The 25861-nt window shown below is 35.7% G+C and overlaps 1 protein-coding gene across 1 annotated transcript in view; it reads left to right on the forward strand.

Moving 5' to 3' along the window:
- Positions 1–7718: 7718 nt before the first annotated feature.
- LOC149806904 (ornithine decarboxylase-like) overlaps positions 7719–25861 on the forward strand; it is a 47559-nt gene continuing 29416 nt past the window's right edge. The window contains exons 1-5 of the mRNA XM_089959424.1: positions 7719–7882; positions 11860–11994; positions 16808–16953; positions 18898–18994; positions 22684–22760. Of these exons, the coding sequence (XP_089815550.1) occupies positions 16852–16953; positions 18898–18994; positions 22684–22760 (276 nt within the window). The 5' untranslated portion in view covers positions 7719–7882; positions 11860–11994; positions 16808–16851. The remainder of the gene's footprint in view (positions 7883–11859; positions 11995–16807; positions 16954–18897; positions 18995–22683; positions 22761–25861) is intronic.

Genomic DNA, 25861 nt, shown 5'->3' on the forward strand with positions numbered 1-25861 from the left:
AGAGAACATATAGTAAAATTAATTGTGTTCTATGGCCATATGGGTTTGGCTGACTGGATTGATAAGGAAAGTAAGTTAAGCAGGTCTGAAAGGTGCTATGGTACTTTTCGACCAGGAAAAAGCGTGTGACAGATTAGAGCATAACTACATACAAAAAGTATTGGAGAAATTTGGATTTGGAAATTTTTTCCAAAACTGGACTAAAATCCTGTATAACCAAATCACTGCAAGGGTACAGGTAAATGGTGCTAACACTGGGAAAATCGACATGCAAAGATCAGTGAGGCAAGGCTGCCCACTATCAATGCTATGATATGTAATAGCGATTGAAATTCTAAGCATTAAAATAAGACTCAACAAAAATATAGAAGGTATTAAAATCCCAAATATAATAGATGAAATATAAATGTTACAACATGCAAACGATTGCACAAACTTTATAAAATACCCGAATTCCTTCAAACATCTAGAAAAGGAATTTGACAAACTTGGTAGAGCTTCAGGGTCTAAAATGAATCACGATAAAACCGAAATATTTAAAATAGGAAACTGGTGGGGCTATCATTTAGGATTATCCCCACACTTAATCAAGGATCGAGTAAAAGCCTTAGGAATTTTTTTTGGGGGGGGGGAAAGGAGAAGAAAGGGAAAACTACACACTTATGGAAAAAACAAATAGAGAGTAACGTTAATATCTGGGCACTTACGCCACTATGTCTAATGGAAAGGGCCCAAGTGGCCATGACATATATGTACTCCAATATTAATTATATTTTAAAATCCATCGATATAGAAAATAAAATACTACATAAAATAGATAATGATATTATTAATTATATATGGGGTTATAAGACCCATTATAAAAACAAAGAAACTTTATATAGAGCTAATGAAAAAGGGGGGGGGGGAACTAGCATTACTTAGTCCTATCATAATTAAATGTGCAAATATCTTGAATAGAATAAAGAAAATCAACTCGGAGCCTAAATCACCGTGGGAGGGATTATACATTTGTTGGTTCGGGTTTTCAATGAGGAATGGGGGGGGGGGTATATTTACAAAAATAAAAAGTTAACAAAAAAACCAGAGGCTCCGAGAAATTCAAATATATAAAGGATTTATTGGGCAAATATAGAGAGAAGAAAGAACTATGGGAACAGGATAGCAAAAAAACGTACAACTGGATAAGGGAGGATATAACCAAACGCATAAGATGTCAAGTAGAGCAGGAATATATACAGGTAAACTGGGATTGGGCATGGGGGCAGTGGTTAAATTAAGCTCCCTGAAGATACAAAGCTTCGTTTATAAATATATGCATGACACGTGGCTAACGGGAGAGGTAGCCGTTAGGAGGCATATGATTAGGATATCACCAAAATGCCCGCTTTGCAAAAAGGCAAATTTTAGTCAGTATCACACAATGGTAGAGTGTGACAAAACGAAGGAAGAAAGGATAAAAATGATAATATAAATCAGATAGAAAGAGAGATACCGGAGGGATAATATATTATATTTAGATGGAAACTTTGATATAAAAATAATTATATATAAAATCACAGATTATATTACGTGCACTATGCTAGCCTGTGGGCAGGTTATCACAAATGGACGAAACCCTGCCCCTCACAACTATAAACCAGGGAGGGGAGGTGGGAAAGAGGCTTCGGTTTCCCGCCCGCGGGGGCATCTGTCTGGTGCCCAACACCCACCCACCCCAAAAAAAGATAAGGAAAGTAAGATTTTAGTGAAAAGACTAATTTGAGAGCTATACTCTCACAGTAGTAACATTGCTTTTATCGATGGAATTTCAGTCCTTTTACAGACTTGAGTCACTTTGGTACGAAAGTGAAAACACATGTACCAAGCACATGTAGGTCCAGAAAATGCCGCGGCTCATGTGGTTTTCTCTGCACAAAAACCTCATAAAGCATGTGTCTCTAGATATAAATACAGATTTGATCATGAGCATTCATAAATTTAGAATTATTGAGTTTTAATATCACGGTGTTTGCGAGGGTTAATACGGGAAATGAAATTAATACCGTGAGTCCTGAACGTGCAGGTGGGGTGGGTGTTTGATGTAGACTTATCGTAATATTTTTTTTTTGTTGTTGTTGCTATCCTTATATTTCTCTTTTGGTCGATTAGTCTGCTGCCTGACCAACTAACAGAAGAGAGATTAGGAGAGCGGCCTTAGGATACTTTAATATTTAAAAAATAGTCAGTTTTTAAAACTTTATTATAGGTTAAAATATATTTAAAAAACACAAAACATTATATATATTACAGCATGAGTGTGCTTCCTAACGATACAATTTCTGTACGATCTCAACAGGCTGTTGCGACTGTGTATCATTGGTATTGTGAACACTGTAGATAAATCCCATGGAAAGTGTACACATACCATAATGACAACCCAAGTTCTTGTAGGTTACTAGTTAATTCAGTGTCAATAGCATTTTCAAGCACACTTTTTTTCTCTCTTTCGCTACGCAAATTTCAACGTACAGGTTTTATCCATCGCTAAGTTACTGTGATTTAGAAGAGAAACTTTCATTAGATTATTGAATGTTTTGTTTTGTTTCGTTTTTCTTTTCTTTTTTTTTTTGGCTCTAGTGACAAGTGTTCTCAGATACGTTGGCCGAGCCTAGACCTGAACAACGCGGACGTAAGTGAGGATATCACTGATTTGTAAAGGCGCGCGCCTTAGACCACACGGCCACATTCAAATAGCGCGAAAGATTATGTCGTGTCACTATGGCAAGAAAAACTTATTCGCGCTCGAAGTGACTGGTGCAGATAAGTTTGTGCATATTCATAAGAAACGATGAAATCTTATAGGTTATAAAGGAGCCTACCGGATTATCGCCCGTGGCTTGCGATGATGGATTCGGATATATTTTCAGAGACACTTGATGGTGTGGAAAATGTTTGGACACAAAAAGTACTCCCAGAATTGTCACATTAACGTGAAGATTAACAAATATAAGATATTAGTTATTCAGAAAGGTAATAAAGTAGGATATATCGCATATTCTAACTCCAATGACCTTGCTTTAACATATGCGTGTATCTAGGTCATATTATTAATTATAAGGGTATATTCAACTATAAGCGAAACAACCTTTTAAAAAGGACTCGGAAATGCTTTTTACATGAAACATTTTATGGCGTGCTGTCTACATAATAACTATATTACAAACTACTGGACACTGTTGTCAAATTAATAGTATTATATGACTATAAAATATGGGGTGCAGGCTTTATTTCAAGATATATTCTTTGATTTGAGCGTGAAAGAAACTCTTGAAAAACAAATATCTGTAAAGGAAATGCTGCTAATAAAGCCTATAAAAGGCAATTATTGCGCGATATCTCTTCATAAATGATATTAACCTGAGAATGGCTAAATATTGTCAACACCGGAATAATCTACCACCCAACAGAATTATTCTTAAACATTCTTATATCTATGCAATATGAAAATACATTATAGGAATGAGAATTCATGGATATCGGTATGAGAATTCATGGATATCATTTACAGAAAACATGCCTCAAAAATTAAATATTGACAAAAATGAAATGCATAACCATGTTTCGCAATCAAATGTAAAACACACTCTGTTGGGAAATTTTGATAAGCTTTGATGGAATCGAGACTGCACATGTGCCACATATCGAGAGAGCGCTACGCTAATCCATACAAAAGCCACACGGGTCACGCTCTGATTGAACATAATGAAAGCTGTACTTTGTCGCAACGAGTCAGTTTTACCAGAGGCGTATATAACACAGCGTTATATATGTCTTAGTTTTCACAAAAGGAAAACAGTGTCTGTTTGTAAGTCAACTTAGCAAATATATAAACAGATTTTCATGCTCTTAATAACTCCGCGAAAATATTTCTCTTATTTATTGATTGTTTAAATTACCCACTTTCTACTGGGTTGTCTGTAGTCTTAAACACGTAATTAATGTATATATAGTGACAGCCAATAGTTTGCATTTTGAACTTGTGTGTCGAAGAATGAATATTGGCGAATGGATCTTAGGTCGAATCGTTATTTTTCACCGAATGCCATTAATCCGCTAGGGTGTAGTGACTAAATTCCATTTTGAGCACAGTTCACTGAACACAGATTAAACCAGTTGCTATGGAATTTATCTCAGGGATGATGAACACAATTTTGGCATAGTTATCTGGATACGAGATTTGTTACATCCTCGTACAATGGATTTAATTAGTTCCTCCAATGTACATTTCAAGTCCAAAATAAATAAATAAATAAATAAATAAATAAATAAATAAAGTTGATGAGAGAACTGTGAAACACATCTTAACTGTACAAACGGATTTTCATTCGGTTTAAGAGGTCTAATGTATAAATAATCCAAATCTTGTCTTTAATATATATATATATATATATATATATATATATATATATATATATATATATATATAATTTCATATGTATTGAGTTTTGACCAAAAGTTGTATTTGCCACGTATTTTTCAAGTTAAAAACAATTCGTCTCGTTTCTGCTGCATATACCAGTAAATACTATTAATGTGGAGTAGTCCCACAAATTATACACCCCACCCCCATATATATATATATATATATATATATATATATATATATATATATATAAACACATTTTTGTTACTACTATAACTAACCGTATCGGTGGCCTTGTGGTTAAAGCGTTCGCCTCGGATGCGGGAGGTCGTTGGTTCGATCCCCGGCCGAGTCATACCGAAAATGGTACTAACAGTTGCCTTGCTAAGCGCTCAGCATTAAGAGATTAGTGTTAGGACTGGTCGGCCTTGTGTCAGGATAATGTGACTGGGTGGGACATCATGCTACATGTCTGCGGCATGATGCCCCATAGTACTAATATTAGTACCCTTACTCCTACCTCGTGGACGGATACTAACATGAGCATATACGTGTCAATGGAGCAAGCATATAACCCAATAAATTGAGTAGTCCTCTTATTTAATACCGAAGTATCGAAAATCATTGTAGAAATAGTTGTAAAACCTCGTTACCTTTTTTATCCGATATTTTCGTTTAGATCGTCCGCCATATTAGTTCAAATAATCATTACTTCCGTTCTCAGCCTCGTTTGTTTGTTTGCCATATAAGGACATTGAGGCCTTATTATGAAAGGTAAACAAATCGTGGTAAAGATTTGGCGCGGTTTGAGTCAGAAATTCTGCGCATTAAAAGTAAATACGGTTTATCGGCAACTTTGAAATTCCACCAAGAAGCCATTATTCGCCACTTGATTGATATAACATAGCGTAGAATATCCAAATATGGTCTGGCAAGCCTTACGTTGAAAAGGGGTCACGACGAGAGTTTCGCGTAATCTGTCATGGCGGACACGGTGAGGTTAGTGTAACCATGCCAATTTATTTTATCGTGTAACCATGCCAATTTATTTGATCGTGTGAGGGCTTAATAAATTCAAAATAAGCCTAACTTCTTTCACAGCATGATTATACTTATGTAGTAGATTTCTACACTGTTTTTCTGACTTTAGTGATGATTTTTTTTGGTGCTCCATAACATATGGGATCAGTTCGTAGCTTCACCACAACAAATCAAGTTGAGGCTACGACATCGTAGCTATATGCCCCAGTGCTTGACATCACTATAAACTTGCCACACTGCAGATATCGTAGCTATATGACTAAAAAATTGTTAAAGCTACGTTAAAAATCCGAATCACACACACACTATTATAGCTCAGATGAAGATTATACACAATCTCAAAATGATGTGCTACTCTCCATTATCAAAACGCACGCATACACGAGAAAGGGATATTGAGTATAATAGCCACTGGAGGAGGCGGAAGAAGAGAAGGATCATTTGGTTGAGAAGCAGCACTTGACATAAACCAATGGTGGCAATATGAGACAAAGTGACAAAGTGCATATTTACAAGATATAAATAACAATAAATCCAAATATAGTTGCAGCAGAGATATTTTATCAAAATACAAGGCCCATCTGCTTCCAGATATTTACCATTTTATGTTAAAATAGACATCACGTAGTGGATGTTGGTTCAATCTAATAAAAATTCCATTGAACAAACAACAGAAATTTTAAATGAAATTAATAATATTAAAAATCCTCTTCTGATGTGTCATCAACTTCAATATTTAATGCTGAAAGCAAAGTTTATTATTATTATTCGAAAAATGAAAGTAATTAATTACTTAAGTACAGTACTTAGAATTATTTTGTATGGAAATTGAACCATTGTATGACGATGCTTCTCACCGATATGGGGTCGGATTCGGAAGTTTCACAACGAGGATTCAGTTTTCTTTAAAATTGCATCCCTTTTGTTTGTTTGTATTCTTTTTTTTTGTTGATCCTTTTTGTGTGTGCTGAAAAGTGACGTATTCCAAATGGAAAGCTGGGTGGTGGGGGAATCCCTCTATAAATTTGCCACTATCGTGGACAAGTATGAATGGCCGTTCGTCACTAAAGTTTTGATTTATTCGGAACAAAGCTTTCAGGAAAAGATGAAGCGTCTGGTGAAAAAGTTGATTTTTCACGAATTTTTTGTCCGGCATATCATGTCAAAATGTTCATGTAAAAGAGATCCCATTTTCATGTAGAAAATGTTTCAGCTGGCAGAACGTGTGAGCACCAAGATATTTTCCAAGAATAAACTTGTCTAAACGCGTCCTTTCTTCGCGAGAAATGACAGAACTACATGATTTGTATTCTTTTTTTTTTTTTTTGAGTTTGAGAAATTTGGAATTTGTAAAAAAGTGAAATATTTGCATCGACGTGTACAGCCAGTTTTTCGTTGATTCGTTACATTCGTTGTTGCATCCATCTACAAGGTACGTTTTTATTTTAAAAAGTGACGTTCTTCATTAGCATTCAAATTCTTCGTTAAACGAGTGCTAATTTTGTCACTTTTCACGAAAGAGTTACGTTTATTTAACCTTTATTAGTCTTCACCAATGGCATTGCACATTCGGGCAAGTATTCTCCCAAAAGGAGGGTATTCGTCAAAAATGTGTAATTTTCTTCACAAAAAGTGTCTTTACTTGGCGATGTAGGTAAGTTTTTAATGCGATTTTTTTTTCAAGAGACTGATCTTGTTTGAACTATTTTGTCCCCATACAAAAACGCTTAATTTGTTTTACATTTTTTTTTTTAACCGAGTATATACTTTGTATGTGCAACTGGCAACAAAAATCTCCACGAGAGAAAATTGTATACAAACTGCCATTGATAACCATGACTCAACCTGCTACATATGGATTTGTTGTGAAACGTTGATAAATGTTGAATATTCGTTATTGACTCTGTGAGTTTGTTATGGCGGTGCTCATATGTCAAGTTAACCTAACCTATACGAGTCTTCCCCTCAATAACTGTCCTTTGTTGATGCACGCCATGGCAATATGGGTTAAAACTTGGCAGGAAAGAACCGGTTCTATGCTGTTGAGCGGTTACAACTACACAAGGAACTAGACGAACTGTGGGAGCACGTGACATTCAAATGACTCAATACGCAAGAAGGCGGTAGCCAATGAAAATTGGCTTGACAACGATAGACCTCGATCAAAGATAATAAATTGGACTGGTTTACTAATAATTAGCTATTTTAGATCTTAACTGTTTAGTCAGTTTCGAGAACCCGCTCATTCATATATATATCTATATAATGCACTGCGCATGAGCTTTACAATCATATCGGCCACCGAGAACATTTAATTTAGACGTAAAAAGTGTACACAGGAAATTTATTAATGATTTTTGTAAGTTTTACCATTAATCTGCAAAAATTACGTCAACAAGGGAAAGAAGAACAAAGGGCTTAATTGGGCGGACACAGGTAAATTACGCTGAATTTAAAAGACCGCGAGTGTGAAAACATTTAATAATGATGTACCGGGCACGTTGCTTGCTGTCTTGGCGTGGCCATTTTTGAACCAAATCAGCCGACTTTATAACCTTGTCAGTTTTCACGAGAAAACCACCTCCATTCAATACGTTTATATACATTTAATATCGTGTATAATTATTATTTGACTCAATATTATAAAAGAAGGGAACACTCACTGAAATGGTTTTAGGCTGAATCCTCACTCTGGGTGAGTTCCATGGCCTTGCATGTGGGACGTAATTATTTTGGCGCACCTTTAATAATACGTCATACAGTATGAAAACTTTGTTATAGGGTAGATGGTTACACTAATTTTCAACAGGAGTCCGTAAATGACGCCATTTTCAATGAAATTTAAATTTCAACTGGCGTGAAGGAATCGGTTCAGTGAAGTGATCTGCTTATCGGACCTAAAACTGTCATATATAGTGTATATATCAGTGGACTAGCCGGCTGTGATTTTTCCCCGTTTTTTTTTTTACATAGATATCTTTAAAGAAATTAAGTAGTTTTATGTAATACCAGTGTGGATGGACAGACTTCACTGTAGAAACATGGGCAAGTATAATCTAAGTTTACTTGGACCCCATTTTTGATGTTGGGACATTCTGCTCTTGTTGTAGAGCTTGAGACCATTGAGATGTTTGAATTTGCCATCATTATGAGTGGTGCATAAGGTAGCTCACAGGGGTTTGTTACAAAGAAAATTTGGAGTATCCATCCTTGCATCAAGGGATGGGGTTCTAACCTGTAACAATATAGCACAAAGGAAGACACCAGTCCGCATTGCTCAGTAGTTCCAACACTGCTAGTTTATCATAATTGCGTCTAATTTCCAATTTAAGCCAGCCATAATCACGAATAGTTCAATTTTCATAACAGCTCGACACAATTTGTTCAGTCTGTGACATAATGGAGAAAATGCAATTATTCGCTGATTTGGACTTTTGGACAGATGCTGTCTAGAAGTGCCGTTTTGCATTCGGATAGTCTTGGATTTCACCATTGACTGAAAGGTCAGATCCAAACAACCTCAAGCATGTAGTTCAACAATAAGTATGTTTTCAGAATTAACATTGCACTGTGCAACAATGTAACCAGCAATCAGCACCAGATTTACCAAAATCAGTATTTGTTTTTGCCACCAAAATTGAAATGCATCACAGTGTACATTAAAGATATTTACTGCAGACTCTAGGTTGTTCGGATCTTTCCTTTCGGTCAGTGGTGAAATCCAAGACTATCCGAAAAAATATGTCGTGAATCACCATGAACAAAAATACTGCATTTAACTACTCTACTGGTAATCCATGCACTTCTAGTTTTGATGCAGTGCTCCAGGTATTTCACAGTGAAGCTTTTTTGATTGGCAGTAGTTTTACCCTGGACTTAAACCAAACACAACCAACATTCAGAATTTAATCTAACCTATTTTGCTGCATAACTGGATGTGCATACTTATAATTCAAATGAAGATGAGATCTGAAACGGTAGAGAAACTCTGCATAAAAATGGTTGTTAAATTATCAGTCAAGTACTTGAATTACACAAGAACAAGTCTGGAACATCTTATGTTGATGCTGTCAGTGGCCGAACACATAGACCAGATGAAATAATTGGCACAGAATTGGCATTTGGAGGGCGAGATTTCAGACCTCGCGAGTTTGGAGGAAACAAATGATTGTTAATGGTTTCTTCTTTTTTGATCTGACAGAAATATGTGCATATGTCTGTCACAGCTTCTCATTAATCCTGAACTTAAAGAATATAAAGTCGAACAAATAATTAATTATTCAAGATTGAAGAAGATTAAAGTCATATAGCATACAGACCCTTTTGTATAAATTCATTGGCTCTTCTATCCCAGTGGGTATTGATATGGAAAGAGTATTGATGCATCAGTTAATCATTTCACCTCAACCCATTTGTTACTCTTGAATGGAATCGTAATCCAGATTTGCCAGAAGACTGAATCCTATTTGGTCCTAAATGAAAATAGTGCCAATCTGATTCTTGGTTTTATTGGTTTGAGGAGCACTTTTGACATAATTTTCTATATTATGGCAAGAAAATGGGAGGTAAGTGCCTTTCTCTGGACATGTGGATGTGGAGGCAGCTGACCTGGGTTGGTTTAGAACCCACAGCCTGTCCAACACTTGGGTATTAAGGTGCAGTAAAAAGATTAAAGATGTTTCATAGTAGCATATCAGAATATAATTTGATTACAGTGCATGATCATTGTGGACCAAATGTTAAGATCAGCAGTGTGACAGCATATCAGTTATCTTGCTGCCTTGTCAACATTAGGTTAGCTTTTATGTTTACAGTGTCTACACAAAGTTCATGTTTACAAACACTGGCATCTAAGGTCAGCATGGCTATAGGTCATGTGTTGAGGTCAGCATGGCTATAGGTCACGTGTTGAGGTGAATGACCTTTGATTGGAGTGTGGCAATAGCACATTGATATTCACTTGGTAGCTTGTTCAGCAAGGATAATTAAAACACACAAGAAGCAGCTTACAATGTAAATTGCACATTTTGCCGACTTGCTGTTTTACATTAATGTACAAAATCAGGTAGGAAACGAGTTCTGTCTGTGTGGTATCATTTTATAGTGACCATGTTTCGTGTGGATTTTGTAGATTCATTAATCTGGTTTTCATCTGTTTTGCAATAATAATGTAATGATTCATTTGAAGTGAAATGATGCTTCTGTGTAATGTGTAGACAATATAATGCGCAATTTGTATGATACATGCACTTGAATAATAAAGGAACAGATGGCTAATACAACTTATTCATTGCCATTGAAAATTGAACTGATTTTTTGCATTGATTCGGGTATTGAAATGCAGTCTTTGTGAAGCAGCTGGCTCATGTATACAGCACAAGGCTAAGACAATCCACAAATATAATAAAATAAATGGTGGTGGTGTAAATATGGACATTTAGCTGGCAGCTGGTTGTTGTCAGGTCTGCAAATGAAAACTTACTGATGCATCAGTGTATTGTTTAATATTTGTTTGCTTTTGCAGCATATTTACTGATTTACCATAATGACAAAATTGTGGAACACCTAATTTTTTAAAAGTGATTTATGACCTATAAATTTTGGGGACATGACATTACACAAAAATTTTCTTCAAAATTGATCAATGTTTTCTATTTTAATATTTTATGTATTCTTATTTTATGACCAAAAAAATCGCTTTATGGTTGTTGACGACTGTTAACATGGCAATGTTGAAAGTTAAACTAATTTGTTGCAAACATCACCCACTTTATGCTCAGTAAATCAATAAACATTCTTGAAGTAAAAATGTTTTAAAAAACCTCTTATTTGTGTGGAAAACCATTGTACTTGTAAAATTAATGAACAAACTGAACATGTGAACAGTTATGTTTATATATGCAGGTTACGTGCTTTTTCCAATTAAACATGTGCATTTTCATAAAGTACAATCACAATGTTGGATCATTTATATTGTCGAAAAACAGTAACTTTTGAGCGCCTTCATAAAAGTAAATGAAATGGTTATGGATGTTTAGAATGCAATTTGTAAAAAATAGTGATGCACCGTGCAAGATCTGTACGTTATTGGAATACCATGTAAACTCCAACTGTCCCTTCAGTGATTTGAGGTCTCTAGTTGATTTAATTTCATCTTGGAAAATATGCACATGCAAATGAGTAACAAATACATTCATAGTGGTTTAGAACAGTTTATTGATGTTACTTAAAGAGTTAGTTGGTCACTGCTGTGATATGTGCTGATTGTGCCAAGTTGTATTGGCTTTTTGTGACCAAAAAATTGTCCCTATATTAACAGCCAAGGTAATGCTCATTTTCTGCTAAATTCGGATAGTAGTGTGAAGATTTTTATTGAACAAAATTATTTTAAAATGTTTTATTTTCCACTGAAGGGTGGTCGACCACCCAGTCACTATAACAGAAACCCGGAGGGCTGCTTGCTTTTGAAGCGCAAGTTTAACTTCAACGCAGAGCCGCCTTGGGAGCCAAGATAGCATCGGCGGGAAGCAGGTGTTCACACGGGTCAGGTAAGAATTTTTTGTCTTATTTTTTAGCTCTGTTCCGCAGAGTAGCATAAATGCCAACCATTACACTTTGCCATATACAGCATGCTTTTTTCACTAATTTACGCCTTACACGTATCTATGCGTTTTCTGTATATCCCCCTCCCAAACGAATTATCTCAAGATTTTAAAGCACATAAAAAACTCTTCCATGAAAAATAATTACACAGCTATAACGATAGGACTTGATGAAATATGGTTCAAATTGCTGATAACTGTAATATACACTACACTGCTTAACAGTTAACAGACAGGCATATGTGTATGGAGTCGAATAGGCAACAGGTGTTCTATTTATAGCACACTGCACTGGGTAACTTGTCTACATGTGTATCAAAGAGCTAACAAGCCATACACTCTGTACAATCTGTGTAAGAGACTTTGACATTGAACAGGGCTAAGTTGGAGCACTCTTCTTTCATTACCAGAATTAACAGTAGATTCCACTGGAGAAAACATTTTTTTATTTGCTTGATAATGCTTTGAATAAACATAATTGAGAGAGATTGTTAAGTATTGTTAGCAAAAAATAAAAATGAATTCAGATCCAGGCTCAGTAACCCAACACTTAGTGCATTACTAGTTTGCAAAGCAATCATCATCTCAGCTGGTACAAAGTGTTTTGAAATGCAATACGAGTCCATTGTTTTTTTAAAGTACAAAGTGTTATATATGAAAACTTGGAAGCAGTAATTGATAAAAGTCAGAGGGATAAATAAATCATTTTGCACATGTGCTCATTAAATTTTTGCCATGTTATTTGTGGATTACTCTTTTTGTCCACTTGGATTACTTTTTCCTCGCCAGGGAGTTGGCGTGTATGGAGTAGTGGAGAGCTACTATACTAACCCAGTGTTAGTATTGTTGTAATAGGTCCTGTGCAGTAGAGAGATTGGAGGGGGTGAAGTGTGTTGAAGAAGTCAACCGTGTAATTGGAGGGGGTGAAGTGTGTTGAAGAAGTCAACCGTGTACTTGTAACTTAGTGGTAGTTTTATGGTCAATATTTTGCACTTGGCTCCAGATTTTTGCACACAAGAGAAATATTGTTGTGTGGGACAATGGATCTTTGTGATGGGATGCAATTTGGCTAATAAGTTTTTTTCACAGATTTGTTTTTGCTACAATAGTCAACCTGGATGCATGTTAGAAACACACCAAAACGCAAAGTACTGTGACCTACATTTAACATTGTAACTGTTTGTAATAGTTATGTTTAGCTCATGACCAAGTAGATTTTTTCTGCCATATTTACTAGGGGTGAAATGATTCATCAGTATATCGATGCATCAGTACTTTTGCTGAAACAATACACACATCGAGACTGGAGATGGAGAATCGATACAAAACGATACTTACCATATGCATCTTATTTTAATATTCAGCAATCATGAACAATTATTCAGTGTCCCCTCAGGGGTGTAAAATTGAGGGTTAAAACAAACCCTATTGGTGTCACAACTGCAGGTCAAATAAAAAATGTGAGGGTAAAAATGTACTAACAATCTCACCTGTACTTTCTCAGCTTGAAATAGGATATAGCAACTTGCACAACATACTCTTGCTCAAAAAATACAAATAAACCAACAAGCACAATTAACAAACCAATGCATTGTCCACTCAGTAATTTAATTCTTTTTTCTTTTAGTTTAAAGTTGTACTTTTAAGTCAGCTTGTCTTTTTGTAGCAATATTATAGACCAACACATTATGTACAAGCCAATACAAAAAGCCAATTAAATCTTTTTAACCAAATGGCAGTTAATTTACTGCCTGTCATAAAATGTATACTGTCATTGGTTTCGTTGTACTTTGTCCTAGAAAACATTTATCCAAAAATCAAAGAGGCTCATGATTAATCTTCTTCCTGATAAGTTCACTTGAATGTTGAGATTTCTCTTTTATTGCAGCAAGTTAAAAACCAACAAAATCTGCAAATGGCCTAAAATTTTAGATAAAACTGTTTGAAAGTATTGTTTGTATTTTCTCATCAATGAGAATTGCATATAAATATATAACTATGTCTATTTGTGATTGGCATATGGAAATATGACCAGAATGTCCACATACACCTACCTTCCAAAGATGGAAAGAATATCAAGTTTATGTGTATCGATATGAATTGTATTGATATGTGGCACAGGTGTATCGTTTCACCCCTAATATTTATTGTTACTCTTAGAATCATGCATGATTAGAGAAAGATTTTCGGCATCCCCCCATTATGAAGGGGTAGAGGACACTGTCAACATTTCACTTTAAGGAAGTGTGAAGTTTACCTATTGGGGCCTATTTAAATTAAATCACTGACTGTGGTGACTATTTCACTTGGTTGAACTCATGTGTGGACCCTGTAGATATTGCAGTTCTGCTGTATACATTCATGTTCAAAAGTTAACAAGAGAGCAGATCTGTATGTATTTTTCCAGAATTAGAAATTGTTGATGAGATCTTAGTATAATTTACACTACGTATTGGTACTGGTTGATGCACACACTGTACTTTAAATTGCTTAAATACAATACCTGGTTTGCGATGCATATGCCAAGATGTGGTGGTTGTATGAATTTGAAACACTAAATGACTCTTGAATACTTGTATGTATCCAAATCATGATATGACAGTGTAATCCAGTTTTTAACAGTTTAGTATTCTTGTTTGTAAACTTTTGTCTGCTTCGTAAATGTTTCAAGGATTCCTATGCTTTTAAAAGAGAACAATAATTTGATGTGGAACTAATATTGCCATATGATCAAAGGGCATTTTTACTCTAGTAACACTGGTAAGCAACAGACACTTAGTATAATTTGTGTTTTAATGTATGTTTCATGAATAAACAAATTTCTTTCATATGGAATTGGCATACCCCCACCCCCTTATTTTGCAATTAATAAGAACACGGCAGCAGCAACTTCTACAACTATTTTAAAGGTAACTTCTGCAAAACTAGAACAAAATTAGGTAGTTGGTAATTCCTATTTTATAATATTACTTCTTTATATGCACTTAAAACATATGAAAATAGACTGCAACAAAAAAGATGCATGTTTAGGTTTAGGAGGTTACAAGCCATGAGCCTATCAGGCTCAAAATTCCAAAAGATAATGAGAAATCTACTAAATCTAATGTTGGGGGCCCCAGAATTTTATTGCTGGAATCATCTATACTTGGTGATTTATGAAGATAATCCACTTTGCATCAGTTGGCTAAGGGCTTGCTGTTTTCAGGTCAGTTAGTCTTTAACCGATTCGGACCTGATCCCGTCTGTAGGTGTGATGAGGCTGTACCCTATTTCCAAGCTCTGCAGCATCAAGGTCATTTAAGATAAACCAACGTTTGTGGTATTACAAAAAAGCAGACAGATACAGCTCTGCAATGATGCCAAATAATCTGGACATTCTAGTTGCACTACAAAATACAGAGGGAAAAACCTTTTTTTTTTTGGACATGGTTTTTTTTTCTCACCCAAAATTTGCTCATGGTCGGAATGCAATTTTTTGTCTGGATTTTAGACCTTTTGGCCTCAGAACTAAGGCAGACCGGTCTGAACTGCACACAAGACAGGTGATCCTTTGCAAAACCTAGGATAAGGTGGGCATTTGGAATAAAGATAAAGAACTCCCAACTTTTACCCTTCTGCTCATGTGCAAGCAAAATAGCCAATGGAAGATGATACTTCTGATACAACTAGGCATTAGTCTCATGGAAAATCTGTTGAAAGCTGATGTATTCAGAAATAGCCCCCCAAATGTCTTTCCTACACACATTTTGGGTGAAAACGACAAAAACCTCTGGGGCCGAATGGGTTAAGTGATGCTACTTCTCATTCTTCTCCTGTTTTGTTTTTTTTTAAAAATTGAGGAATTTCCTGAGCAGACATGTTACTAGTCCGATATCAAAACACAATGGGCACTTAATTACGTTCTCAGAGAAACGCTCGCAGACATAGCTGTTGTTATAGATTGACACATTTTATGTTTAATTACAAGAGGACACATTGCATTTATGATGATTACACTTTTAAAAAAATTAAAAGATAAACCTAGGACACAAATTTCAATGGATTAAATTTTATTTAATTGGTATTTATTAAAGTACTGCCTCCACTAAGCGTAAGTGACTTTTTCATTGATCGAAATGTCCTTGAATAATAATTGTGATATACTAAGAATGCCGTTTGAAAAGAAAATATATTATACGACTTCTGACTGAAAGTTGATATTTCATAATGTTGATTAAAATTTCCAGGTCCAATCTACCATTTTTGATGATAAAACGATTAATATATAAAAGTTTCTCTTACCAATTTTGATCGCGATTGTCTTCAAGTTCAACATATAGGAATCCATTTTTGGGGTATTTTCTGGTTTTAAAAATGGGATCCATGCCTGACCCTGCATTGAATGTAGGTTCATGAGTTGTCAGGGTGCGAGCTGTCGATTGAGTGGTGTACTTGGATTGTTCCATAAGTCGTTAAATGTGGTATACCAATCACATGGAACTTGACCACTATTAGCAAGCATCTTTTTTACTGGTGATTTTTATGCCTATTTGCAGTCTTAATTATATTAGTGAAATTAAGCTCCTTTGCTTGTAAATGCATTGCAAATCATTAGATGTCCCAAATTTTGAAATAGAATTAATAAGAATGAATCTGTAGTTTTGAACCACACCACAAAATTTGAAACCTATGAACCTAAGTTGATATTACTGTTTCTAAATACATGGAATTGGGAATACAATGCTAAATTAAGGTGATTACATTTCATTTTCTTTTTCAGTTTGTCTGTACAGTCGCTCATCAACATCATTTTAAAACCTTACAATGAAAACTTACATTGGGAACAATTGTGTAGTTGATCTTCTTCCTTTTGAAAAGACATGCAAAACCCTTGTAGAGGAGAAAATTGCTCTTCATGAAAGAGAGGTAAGTTACTATATTTGATTGACAGATACCTTTCATACTTTTCAGGAAACAAAATCTCTTCCTATGTTATTTTTCTGATGCTGAAGAGAAATTGTTCTTCCCAGCAATAAACATGACATGCAAGAAATCTGGAAGAGGTTTACCCTTTTGCTTATGTCCATCGGTTGTGCCATCTCACCTCAACTGATAGAAATTAGCATTGGGCCATTGGTCATTACCAACACAACATTTAGACAGGCAAGTGGAATTTGAAGTGGACCAAATGACCAATGCAGAATTTCAAGCATAAACTTGTGTAAGGTATTCCTTTAGGTACTTTAACATTTTCATCTGATTAATATTTGTAGGAACTAAACTGGTCGACTTGATGATTGTGTTCTTGAGCTCAGAGCAAGGCAAAACCATACTGGATAGTTTATTAAAAACATTGTATTCTCGTGGGTCGGTGGTTCTTCCCTGGGTTTTCCAGGGTTCTTCCTCCACCAGTTATACTGGCCACCATGTATAGCCTATCTTGTGCTGAAAAATGGTGTTAAACCCTAGAACAACATCAACAAAAAAAACATTGTATGAAATTGTATGAAAATACCTCCTGTATGCTGATTTTTTAACTTTATGATGCATTGTGTTGAGACATTGTCATTTGAAAGCATAGATTTGTATGTTAGTAACTATCATATTGCAAAGGATGCTCGTAAAACAGGTGCTCTGTAAACAGATTTCTTAATCTGTGTTGCATGGATGGTCCTGGCTTGTAAAAAGTTGTCGCAAAGAAACCCTTCAACATCAGTATTTTGTTGCCAATTTTCAAATAAATGTTGCACCAATATTTACCAAGGATTGTTTGATATCTGTCAAAGCCTATATGCAGACTCTTTTTTTTGTTAGACTTTGAAATTGGTTCAATTTCACGTTTTAGAAAACTTTTATTATCATCCTCCTTTGCTTCTGCAGCATAATTTTACAAAGGAATATTAGATTTCACCCAAATTTCTTGTGTATCTTTGAATTGCCAGCATTTCATCTCGTTATTTAGGGGAATAGTTACCATTTCTCAATTTCCCAAAACAAGTTTCCTTAGGGAAGAAAGTTTATCATTGCTAATACAAGCACTCCTCCCACCATTATCAATTTTTTTTAAAAAAAAATTAAAAATTATTGTTCTGGGGTTTAATGCCATTTTTCAGTACACAATAGGCTATACATGGGGGCCAGTATTATTGGTGGAGAAAGAACCCAGGAAAACCCTGGAATCAACCACCGACCCACAATAAGCTATTGGGAAACTTTCTCACATACACACGTTGGCCGAATCCTATACTTGAACCCACATGGACAGAGGTGAGATGGCAGTGATCTGTAACGGAGATCACTTTAGAACACTTGGTCACTCGGGCCCAAAATTAAAATAAAAATCACATTAAATATGTTTAAATAGAAAGACTGACTTGTCTATCCTAATTTTGAAACCATTGCAAATGGAGACTTATTCTTTCCTTTGTTTTTTCTTATTGAAGGGAACCGCTCCAGTTGCCTGGTGGTTAGAGCGTCTGCCTCAGATGCAGGATGTTGTGTGTTCAATCCCTGGCTGAGTCATGCCAAAGACTTACAAAAATGGTATTAGCAGCTGTCTCGCTTGGCACTTGGCATTAAGAGATTAGTGTTAGGACAGGTCTGCCTGGTGTCTGGATAATGTGACTGGGAGGGACATCATACTACATGTCGGTGGGGCATGCTGCCACACTGCAGACATCGTAGTGATATGACTGAAAATTTTTTAAAGCTATGTTAAAAGTCCAAATCACACACTTTATTGAAGGGTCCATGAAGCAAATTGTAGAGAGCGTTCTTTGTGATGCACACATTGCAAATATATCTTGACTTTATGCATATATAATTATAAATGAAAGTATGACCATAGTTGCATGTTTTTTGTAATTACAGGGCAAAGAAGAAGCCTTTCTGGTTGGTGATTTGGGGGACATCATCAGCAAATTCAACCGCTGGGTTAAAAAGCTTCCAAGAGTAGAGCCATTTTATGGTACGTTACTTGTCTCTGTTTTGCTATCATCACACATCAGGGTGAAAAAATGCTGCTTTTGGATGGGTGGTGGTGGGTGCATAGCTGCCAACCCTCACGAATTTGGTGTGAATTTTACGACTTTTTCAGCAATTCATGGATTCACGCCGTAAGACAAAGATTAACGAATTTTCCGATCCTCAATTATTTTAAATCTTTAATAAAATAACCGATTTCCCATTAAGCGCTAGTCGTGATATTCGTAGTTGCCGAAACGGTCCGGTACCGCTGGTCACGATATTAGTAGATCTACAGCTGATTAGTACAGTTGGCCCGGTCGCAAGCATTTTAGCCTATTTTAATCTATATGTATAAGAGTAGTTTTACAAGTGCTTTTGAGAGAAACTAGGGCCTAACCGGAAATTCGCTCCGCGCATGCGTCAAAAACACTGATTCGAGATACCGTTCAGCATCGCATGTAAGATTTTGAAAATGTCTTCACCACCAAGGAGAAAGAAATGTATTACTCAAAAAAGTGAAGTTTAATTTGGAATATATCAAAAATTGGCTGTGCATTCTGCCATTAAACATTGATATTCATTTATGCTTTTTGCGCTCAGTGTGCCATCGCAGAGACGATGTGAGGAAGAATGTCAGTTGCAAAAACCACGTAGAAGTTGGGAAAATTAAGAATTCGCAGATTTCAGCTCAGGAATATTTTAAACTATTGGCGGAAGACCCGCAGGCTACCAACGCTTAAGCATTATTTGTGAGTTTTCTTGTGTCGAACACAATCTACATTTATCAGCTGGAGACCATGCTAAACATTTGTTCTGACACATGTTCCCGGACTCGAAAATCGCTTCCAAATTTTCCTGTGGAAGAACCAAAAATGCTGCAGCTCCTGTGCATTCCTCACAGCAACAGTGACAGCGAAAGAGTATTTTCTTTAGTGAGGAATAAAAAGACTTTTGGGCCTCCTTAGCTGCAGAAAATTTGTCAACAGTTTTAGTCCCAAAGATCTACCAGCAGGCAAGAAGTCAGAGCTGTTTAGAAAACAAATTTACGATCAAGCAGTTGAGGAAGTTCAAGTCTGCCACAGGAATATGTTTTGATAAATAAATATTTCTGCATATATGTAGTGTTTTATTTTTATTTTGCGAACTTGATATAGTGTAGTATTGACGGTCAGAGTAGTCAGAGTGGATGGAGTTATTGTCATGGTATTTTTCACGAATTCCAAATTCACGACTTTTTATCCCTATTTTCACTAATTGTGAGCCTGGAGGGTTGGCAGCTATGTGGGTGTCATTGAATGCCATATATTGGGTAAAGGTCCATTCAGTAGAAGCAAAACCCAGGCATTAATGATACATTTTCTTGTGGTAATGTTCTCAGGAGTGTGCTTTTCTGTCCAGTATTGCTTATGTACTTTTGTGATTAAGGTGTTTGTGTTTAATCTTGCAACTACTTGTATATTAAGACTGGGAAAGACTTCAGACATGTAGATTCAAGGTGTGAGGAAATGTTGATTTTGAGCTTCACATAAACTGTCAATAGCATCAGGGTAAGTATGTTGCATCATACAGTATTTTCAAGAATGTGTGATAAAAAGTGCTAAATTAATGTCAGTGCCATATAGTTCTTGATATATAGCGTTCTTTAAGCCCCAAGGTGTAACCTGATTTAATGTCAAAACTAATAGAACTGAATGATGAAAGTATCAGTTGTTTCCCGATGTCAAAGACGTAGCATGGTTGTAAATTAATCTGTAGAAATTATGAAGATTACATCGCTGATTAAAGTTTGTTCACTTTTAACTGCAACTCGGACAAATACGATGATGCATATTATTGCAAGAAATATACTAATTGTTTACTGTGATGTAGGGAATTTATAGCAACATCGTTCAGACCTTGTTACAGCCACCTGTAGTTAGTCCCATTGAAGGGGTATTGAAAAATGGCTTTGCCAATGGAATATTGCATTCAAGGGTTTTATGAGGCAAATTGATTTGACAAAACGGGACTAATTTTTTAAGATCCGAGGTATTCTGAATTGGGCAAGTTGTTTCCTGCTTAGAAGGCTTGAAAGTAAATGGGTTACAAACCTGAGTGAGCTTGCTAACAAGCGAATAAACAAATTACTTTTGCAGAGGTTTTTAAAGAACTATTGCCTTTAAATTGTCTCGATGTGGTAGCTGTAGATACTGCTGTGATTACTTCAGCAGGGTCCTTTGAAGGTCTTTCACAGTTTGGGAAAAAATGAGGCCTCGAAAATCAGGGAAAATCAAGCAGATTACCCCCAAACATTTTAATTTCTTTCATAATCACAAATAAACTTGTGCAAGGTTTTTAGATTTGGATGTAGTTTAGTTTTCCTGGTTTCTTTTGATTAATTATAGTTTGAATTTCATCAATATTGTAGTATTTTGCATTCGTTGTTTTCTTGTATACAAAATGTTAGCGAAAATAGGTCTTGGAAATCTGTTTGCTGCCTTGGAAAGTTTGGGAAGTCTTTGAATTTATCATTCAGAATTCTTTATGAACCCTGTTCATTTTGTCACCCCTAACAGGAACAACTTTTTTAAAAAACATTTTATTACAAGATAGGCTATACATGATGGCCAGCATCAATAATGGAGGAAGAACCTGGGGAAAACCCCAGGGAAAAGCCACCAACCCACAAGAAACTACTGGCAAGCTTTCTCACATACCAACATTGGCCGAACCAGTGACTCAAACCCATGCAGACTGGTGAGATTGCAATGATCTGTAATGGAGAGCAATTTTCAGACCTGCCAACTCTTATGATTTTGCCATAAGTCTTACAAAAATTACCCTTAAAATACGGACTTGGGCATGCTAGCAATGACTTCAGAAAATTATCATTGCCAATAGATGTTGATAGTTGGTTCATTTGTTTTATTTCGATCTGGCTTTCATGTCAGAATTGGTGAAATTAGGGAACCAGATTTACAGCAGCAGCCCAGATGCTTTAAACTGCACCGATTTGTTCACGTGTGTCTGGATGATCAAACTGTTGATTAGATTTTTTTAAAAATGGCATCCAGAAAGCAATGCATGTTTAAGATGAAAGGGAAATTAAGCTTCTAAAAAGTGTTTATAATCACATGCATATAAAGGAGTCTTCAGATTCTTGTGAATAAAAGCTGGAAAGGACACAATTACATTTATTGGACATCACATGCTCATTTGAGTATGTCTTGTGGCAAGAGATCTGATTACTGTCATCACATGAAATGGAAAAGAATTACCAATAATGTCAGGTTGAGAGATAGCAATAAGCCATTGAGCTGCATAGCGTTGGGAACTAGAGTTTGTGCAACTGTACTAGTAGTAAATAAAGTCTGTGCATACTTTACAAACTTTTCATTTGAACATGTTTATGTTTATCGTCGATGCGTGGAACTTTTAATTATGTTTTCCAGCTTTACCATAGCAGTTGTTCATATTTTGTTGCACCTTACTGAAAACATGGTCTAACTTATGGAAAAAAATAAACTGCCTTACTGAGATGGACTTGTCAGTATTGGCAGGTCTGAATTTAGGCCACTTGGCCCTTCTGTGTCCCGAGAGTTAATGTATAGTTTGATCCCTGGTATGTATCATGCATTGACTGTAAGAATCGGATGCTCTTGTGATACAACCTACTGTATATTATAAAAGTAAATGTTATTTTTCTTTCAGCTGTGAAATGCAATGATGATCATGCTGTGCTGAAAGTCCTGTCAGACCTTGGAGCTAGCTTTGACTGTGCCAGCAAGGTAAGAAACCTGTAATGTGTCACATAATTGTTAATTTTCAGAGAATAATCTGGCATGACACAACCAAGTTCATATTGTTACAAATTTTGGATTCCTGGATGTAAACAAAATGAACCGAACAATTTAAATTTAGCCAGTTGTTAGAATTTGTCATAGTTACATTCATTGTACCCTTTGTCTTCCTGCATGTTTGTGTACAACAGTTATTCTTAATTTTATTAATTGATTGTATACAAAATATAAATTTAATTATGATATTCACAACATGCATAATAAGTATTAATGTGTATTGGGTGTTTATCTAGATTTTGATCCTTCTATTAGACTTTATCTATCGAACATTGAGAATGAATACAGTTTCGGGTTTGGGACAGTTGTAAAGAACATACCACATCAATCATAAATAAAACTAGTTTCTATCTGGTGCTTGCTGAAGAGCTGACAAAATTAAACTAGATACAAGAACTTTAGAGCTTGAGAGTTGTTTTTCCTGCCATAAACATAATGTTTATTTACTGCATCCACAAAGTTTCATTGTTGCTACTAGAAGATGGCTCAAATTGAATAAACCAGTGTGCAGAGGGTTCTGCAGTTCATTTGATGCTGGCACAAATTCTCTATTCAGATGCAAGATGTTTTATGTTTGTATTTTGTTTATGAAAAGGGAATGATTTTGGATAGAATGGTACAGAAAAGCAGATATTTATGTTGCAGCACATAGTAACTTCTTTCAACAGGAATATCCCCATCCCCCCTTGGTAAAGATTGTCTACAATAATAATGAGCTTGTCCGGGTTTTTGAAATATCAGTATTATATTTATATCCTTTTGAACTTCAGACTTTATCCTCTTTCCCCAAACATATTAAGCTGAAAGCAGTTAGATGCACAGTACAATGGCAGGGTTCGTACGGTCTTTGAAGGTCTTTGAGAGTTTGGGGAAAATGAGGTAGCATTTTCAAGGCCTTGAAAGTTTGGGAAAATCAAGCAGATTACCCTGAGGTCTTTGAAAGTCTTTGAAAATTGAATTACCCCAAAATTTTAATTTCTTTCCATCATCACAAATAAAATTGTCCAAGTTTGTTAGATTCGGATTTATAGTCTGACTATACAAGCCCGTTTGTTTGTAACCCCTCTACTGAATTCAATAATGGAAACCTTTAATGTGATAAAAAGTGCACCGAACTTAGTCCATTCATTATTTAATTTATAATTTCTAACCTGTCTGTGAGTATAGTGGCCATAACACTGCCATAGTCTGCGTGTTTCATGCTTAATGGAAGATGTTTTCAATATAATAGATGGACATGCTCGCGATCCAGTTCTTGGATAAGTCCATTTTCAGCAAAGGGGGTGTGTGCACGACTACAAATGTACATACATATGTCGTCTGCTTCTGATATTTACTATGTAGAATCAAGCAAAGGAAAAAAATGAAAACAAAACAACTTTCACGAGGATTTAACAAGCGGTTTAACTTCTCTTGTTCATGTGTGCAAAGGGTTATAATTCCAAACTCTCAAGGTAATGTCAATTTATGGGATTATCCGGCTGTTACTGAATAGAATAAACTACGTCATTATGTTGTCTGATGGAAATAATCTAGCCCATAGTGTACACAATATGGCGCCATGTTAGTTTGGAAAGTCCGTTAAGCATGAAAGGTGCAGGGGATGCCAGTATTAGTGTCATACTGGTCACAGGTTATAAATTAAATCAATGATTCAATTCACTTAGTTCTGTGCACTTTTTATCACATTAAACGTTTTCGTTATTGAAGTCGGAAGCAGGGTACAAACAAACGTGGATGTATATTCAGACTATTGTTGAGTTTTCCTGGTTTCTTTCTTTTGATGACCCGTTCAGTTTCATTGCCACCACAATAACAAACGAGTATTTGTTTGGCCATCTAAAGTTGGCCTTGGCGGCGACTTCAGTAAACATGCACTCTTCACCAAGCAAGCTGGCTACACCTTTCATCAAAGGAAGTCAGCGCCATAACTATTTTCAGCACTTTTTTTGCCTGATTTCATGGTGTTTATTTTTCTTAATCACATCATTATATATGTTTTTAGGTGTTATCTACTAATGTTGTGAAGCGATTAGAGCTTCTAAAGATTAGGCGCTATACAAAATCCTCAGTATTATTATTATTATTATTATTGTTATCACAAATAAAATTGTTTTAGGTTGTTATATTCGGATGTAGTCGGTTTTCCTGGCTTCTTTCTTTTGATGAATCGTTCAAATTGATTAGACGAGTTCATCAGCTTTGGCCAATCAAAATGTTAATTACACTAATTCACGACTTTGATTTTAAAAAGACTGTTCAACCAAGTGAATTTTGGTTGCATTGAATAAGCGCTTACTCTGTGTAGAAAGTGCACAAAAATAACATGCGCTCGAGGATTCAAATTTTGTTCAGTCGATTTGCATCTTCACTGTTGTTTCACCTCATGTTTACAAATACCAGGTCTTTGCTCTTTCAATGATATCTGGCTTGAACAAGAGAAATACAAGGAATGGCTGAAAAAGGATAAAACATTCAAAAGAAAGGTGTTTTGTACATTGTGTAAAAAGACATCAACTTAGCGTCGATTAGAAGGAGCCCTTCCAAATCATGCCAAAGGTAAGATGCAAATTAGTACACAGTAACTACACACTGTTATGAAATATGTGTGAGGCAGGAAGAAAAGTAGAGTCCCGATATGATTTAGCGTTGACTCAGTATGGAAAATTAGTGGATGAAGTTATTTAATCGGACAATCATCCCTTGAAACGCTTCAATAGAACAGATGACAGCCTTGATGAAGTGTTTTATTCCGTCCTTTCCATAAGAAAGGAATATGTTAAACTTTGGAATGTTCTCCAGAAAATGTTGTTCTCAAATGGGCAGGCAACAGTGGAGAGAGGATTTTCTGTCAACAAACAGGTATCTGTGAGAACCTCAGCAGAGAAAACCTCAAAGCTCAAAAGCTGATCATTGACACAATGAGAAAAGCAGGTGGACGTTAGGAAATCATCGTTAGCAATGAAATGATGACAAATGCCTTATCTGTAAGACGCATGTACCATGCCTATCTGGATAAAGAAGAAAGCAGA

The sequence above is a fragment of the Sinohyriopsis cumingii genome, chromosome 1 (genome assembly GCF_028554795.1).
Source record: "Sinohyriopsis cumingii isolate HCF-2022 chromosome 1, ASM2855479v2, whole genome shotgun sequence".
NCBI classification, from domain to species: Eukaryota; Metazoa; Mollusca; class Bivalvia; order Unionida; family Unionidae; genus Sinohyriopsis; species Sinohyriopsis cumingii.